Here is a 3,528-nt window from a genome sequence, read left to right as displayed (position 1 = left end):
CCTGAAGTAAACAAAAGAAAAAGGAATGAAAACTTCAGTATTGGAGAGTTAGAAATGCTGACGCAAAGCTACAGAAAAAGAGAACTTAAGTATTTGAAAAGTAGCAATGTTGATAAGAAAAACATTTGGGAGATGATTTCTGAGGATGTTTCAAGTGTTGGGATTTCATTAAGAACTGGAAAAGAGTGTAAAAATAAGTGGGCAAATGTCCACAGGGTAGCAAAACAAGAGCATGTTAGCTACAAGAAACACCAGAAGGGCACAGGAGGTGGGTCTCCATCAAGGAGCCCATCAATTATTTCCAAGATGGTTGTCGAAAGTGCAACGGTAAATTCGACGAAATATGCCGGAATTGTTAGGGGAGTAGCAACAAAACTTGGTAAGTGTCAGACTGTATATATTTATAGCCAATTAGCACTTAAACAAGGCGATATAGATGACAACAACATAGTTATATCTTTAGAAAAATGTAAATGCTCGTCTGTCATGTAAGAAAAGCCCTCTTTCTAAATATATACTTTTAAGATCTAAAAATAGATGTTCGGGAGTCTCCAAATTTTGTAGACGAACTAATAAGAACTGGCTTTTATTAAGAATAAATGTCATATTAAGAGCAAAGAATATCTAACACAAAACGGAAATATAAAAAGTTACAATACCTTTGGTTGACACATTCCTGAAAGTAACTTATTGTTTGTATTAGAAAACTTTGTCCTCCACGCGATGATGATTTCGCTGAAACTTCCGGTCTTCTATTTCCCGTTCGGTTTCGTACACCTCTGGTCCCGTTAACCGTTTCGTTTCCGTACATTTACAATTCTTGATTTTGATCGATAACGGATTAGTACTGCTGCAAACACAATACTAATGTCTTATGACCTTACATAGTTAAAAGGCTTACATGAATAAAAAAACTGAAAATTTACTTTAACTTACTTATTTTAACATGTTTGCACTTTTGTAGACTCACTGCTTGAGGAGACCACTGTTGGCGATTCTACAGTTATTCATCCTCCCAACGTACTTGTTGAAGTTACAAAACAAGATGTGAGTGTTTTATAGATAATTCAATCAGTTGTATAACGTTCATACATTTATAAGCAATATATATAATTTGAACATCACATGTTTATAAGAATGAATGCTAGATACTTATATGTACCAAGTAAACCTGGGAGGAAAAGTGTGCCCGGAAATAAGTGCTTGCACTTTCAAGGGTTATCCTTGACCGCAAGGTCTAAAGAAATACATACAACATAAATGCTAAAAAACTGTTAAATACAACTATACGAACAATTTTCCAGTAGGTCGGGCATACTTGAAAAGTAAAATATACAGTACACTGCAATGACACCTGCCCCATGCATAAACCATCGCTTGTCTGGTTCCCAGTGCACAACAGGAGAAATAAAATGGTAAGGGCACGTAACCCAGTCTAAACCCATCGCATCAGAGTAAATTTCCCATTTTACACTATGCCGTTTTATCTAAATGTTTATTGACCTTCAGGCGTGAGACCACAGTTATTTTTACTATATGTTTCATATAGACACTAACCTGGCTTTTGACTTTATACACACCCCAATTGAAAAACAAGGACATGGCATCTCTAGAACAATTCAAGACACAAAATATAATCACAAGAAAACACCATGTTGACCATTGACCCGACTGTCAAAATTGAGTTTAAATACATAACCCTTCCGCCAGGGAGTCAATCGGCTACAAACAACTAATTTTCAGACTTCCACAAGCTATGATTTTTCCAATATTTACATTGAAAACTATCAATTTCTGCAATAGAGTGTCAAATTCAGTCAAGTTCTCTGCAAAAAGAACATTTTTTGCTTCTTTTTCATTCAATTTTAATAAAATATTGATACTTGAACACAAGCACTCTTTGTTTCTGTATTCACATCCGGATCTTGGTCAACGGGGGGCAGATAACTGTGGTCTTGAGCCTTCAACTTCAAACAAAAAAATGTTTTGTACCTTTGCTGTCACATACAGCCATAACGTTGATCGACGCGAAATTCTTTCCATTTATGAAGTCGTGGCCATCTTCGGCATAATGATACGTATGTGTGAGCCATCAACAGCTCCTATGACGTTGGGAAATCCAGCAGATGTGAAGAACTCCCGCATGATTTCCTGCTGTTGAACACGATTTGGCCAGGTGATGAATTGATGAGATATGTCCACCATACTGTCCGTGACATTTGATATTATCCTTGATACTGTTGACTTGTCGCGGCCAGTAGAATCACCAACAACCTTTAAACAATTCATTCAAGTAAGTCAGAAATAGTTTAGATAACATGTTACTATTTTGTTCCCTACTTATTTTTGTTCAGTACAAGTTTTAAGTCATTGTTAACAGGCTTGGAAATAAATATGGTTACCAAATAATTTCAGAATATTAACCTGCATAAATGACCCGGACGCGTAAAATCTTAGAGCCAAACACACTTGCTCCCGGACTGACACCGCTTCCGACCTTTTAGTCTTCCGTTGAAGGTCTTGGGCAAGCAGCTGTACAATTATTTCAATCCCATTGTTATCAAAACGGTAGCGGCGTCTCATCTCTGTGTTATCACAGTTCATGTTGATGGAAAAATGTCTATAAATCCTCTCTTTTCTTCTGTTGTTGAGAAAAGCACCAACTATGGCGGCCATTTTTAACATCAACTGACTATTTAACGTTGACTCTAACGTTGGTCCAGACCAACGTTAGAAAAGTCGTTAAGTAAACGCTTACCTTATCGCCGTCAGTGTAAGTGTTAAGTTTGAACAACTCATTTTTTCAACGTTAAAGTAAACGTTAATTTTAACGTTGACAGCGTAATATTTAACGATGATAGTTAACGTTAAATCCTTAACGAGAGTTTTGAACAACCAGGCCTAAGAGTAATATCTAATGTATATTGCATTGTTTAAGTGGAAAAAAACATGATACTACAGTAGAAGATGTAGAGAAAGACATGTGAGAGAAAGAGAGATCGAGAGAGGATGAGCTCCTCTAGGTGTTCGGTTTCTCATGCATTAACCGGTTTGATTTCTTAGATACAGATATTCTTAGTCTAGAGAAATAAAGGCGTGGTGTTTAGGATAAAATATCGAGGAATTTTTCGTATTCTAATAAAATAACCTCTTCATAATTAAACAGTTAAAACTGAACTTTTTTGAGCGTTTCGAGCAAATTCTGCTTAAAAATATCTTACTGTCTACCTTAAAATTCATACAAAAATACTTTGCAATCTTTATTGGCAACATTGTCATATATATAAAACGGTGTTTATAAAACTGAAAGAATAAAACAAATTAGTTAATAAAGGCAATTTTCTATCAATCAATACATGATAACAAAATTCAAGTTTTAATTGGAAAACAAAATGAAAGAAATTTTACATTTGAATCGAACTCATCTCAGAGCATTATAAAGACGACTACAAAGAGAAAAAATGATATTACTGAGAACTTGATTTTATAATTGAATTGGACGAGCACTTAACAAATATTGCTGTCACG

At 35.3% G+C, this 3,528-nt stretch overlaps 1 protein-coding gene across 1 annotated transcript; it reads right to left on the bottom strand.

Annotated features, from left to right (window-relative positions):
• Positions 1–2,043: 2,043 nt before the first annotated feature.
• LOC128219437 (putative nuclease HARBI1) lies at positions 2,044–2,676 on the bottom strand. The gene is made up of 2 exons (XM_052927246.1): positions 2,470–2,676; positions 2,044–2,274 (listed from the first exon to the last, which is right to left on the bottom strand). Exons 1-2 carry the CDS (start codon positions 2,674–2,676, stop codon positions 2,044–2,046), a joined length of 438 nt encoding a protein of 145 aa, XP_052783206.1.
• Between the last annotated feature and the right edge of the window lie 852 nt (positions 2,677–3,528).

The sequence above is a fragment of the Mya arenaria genome, chromosome 15 (genome assembly GCF_026914265.1).
Source record: "Mya arenaria isolate MELC-2E11 chromosome 15, ASM2691426v1".
NCBI classification, from domain to species: Eukaryota; Metazoa; Mollusca; class Bivalvia; order Myida; family Myidae; genus Mya; species Mya arenaria.
The sequence above is the reverse complement of the archived record's forward strand: the minus strand, read 5'-3'. Positions and strand labels throughout refer to the sequence as shown.

Coding starts and splice junctions, on each gene's coding strand:
- LOC128219437 (XM_052927246.1), bottom strand. CDS start 2,676: ATGGCCGCCATAGTTGGTGCTTTTCTCAACAACAGAAGAAAAGAGAGG. Junction 2,275..2,469: donor CGGTGTCAGTCCGGGAGCAA/GTGTGTTTGGCT, acceptor AATTGTTTAAAG/GTTGTTGGTGATTCTACTGG.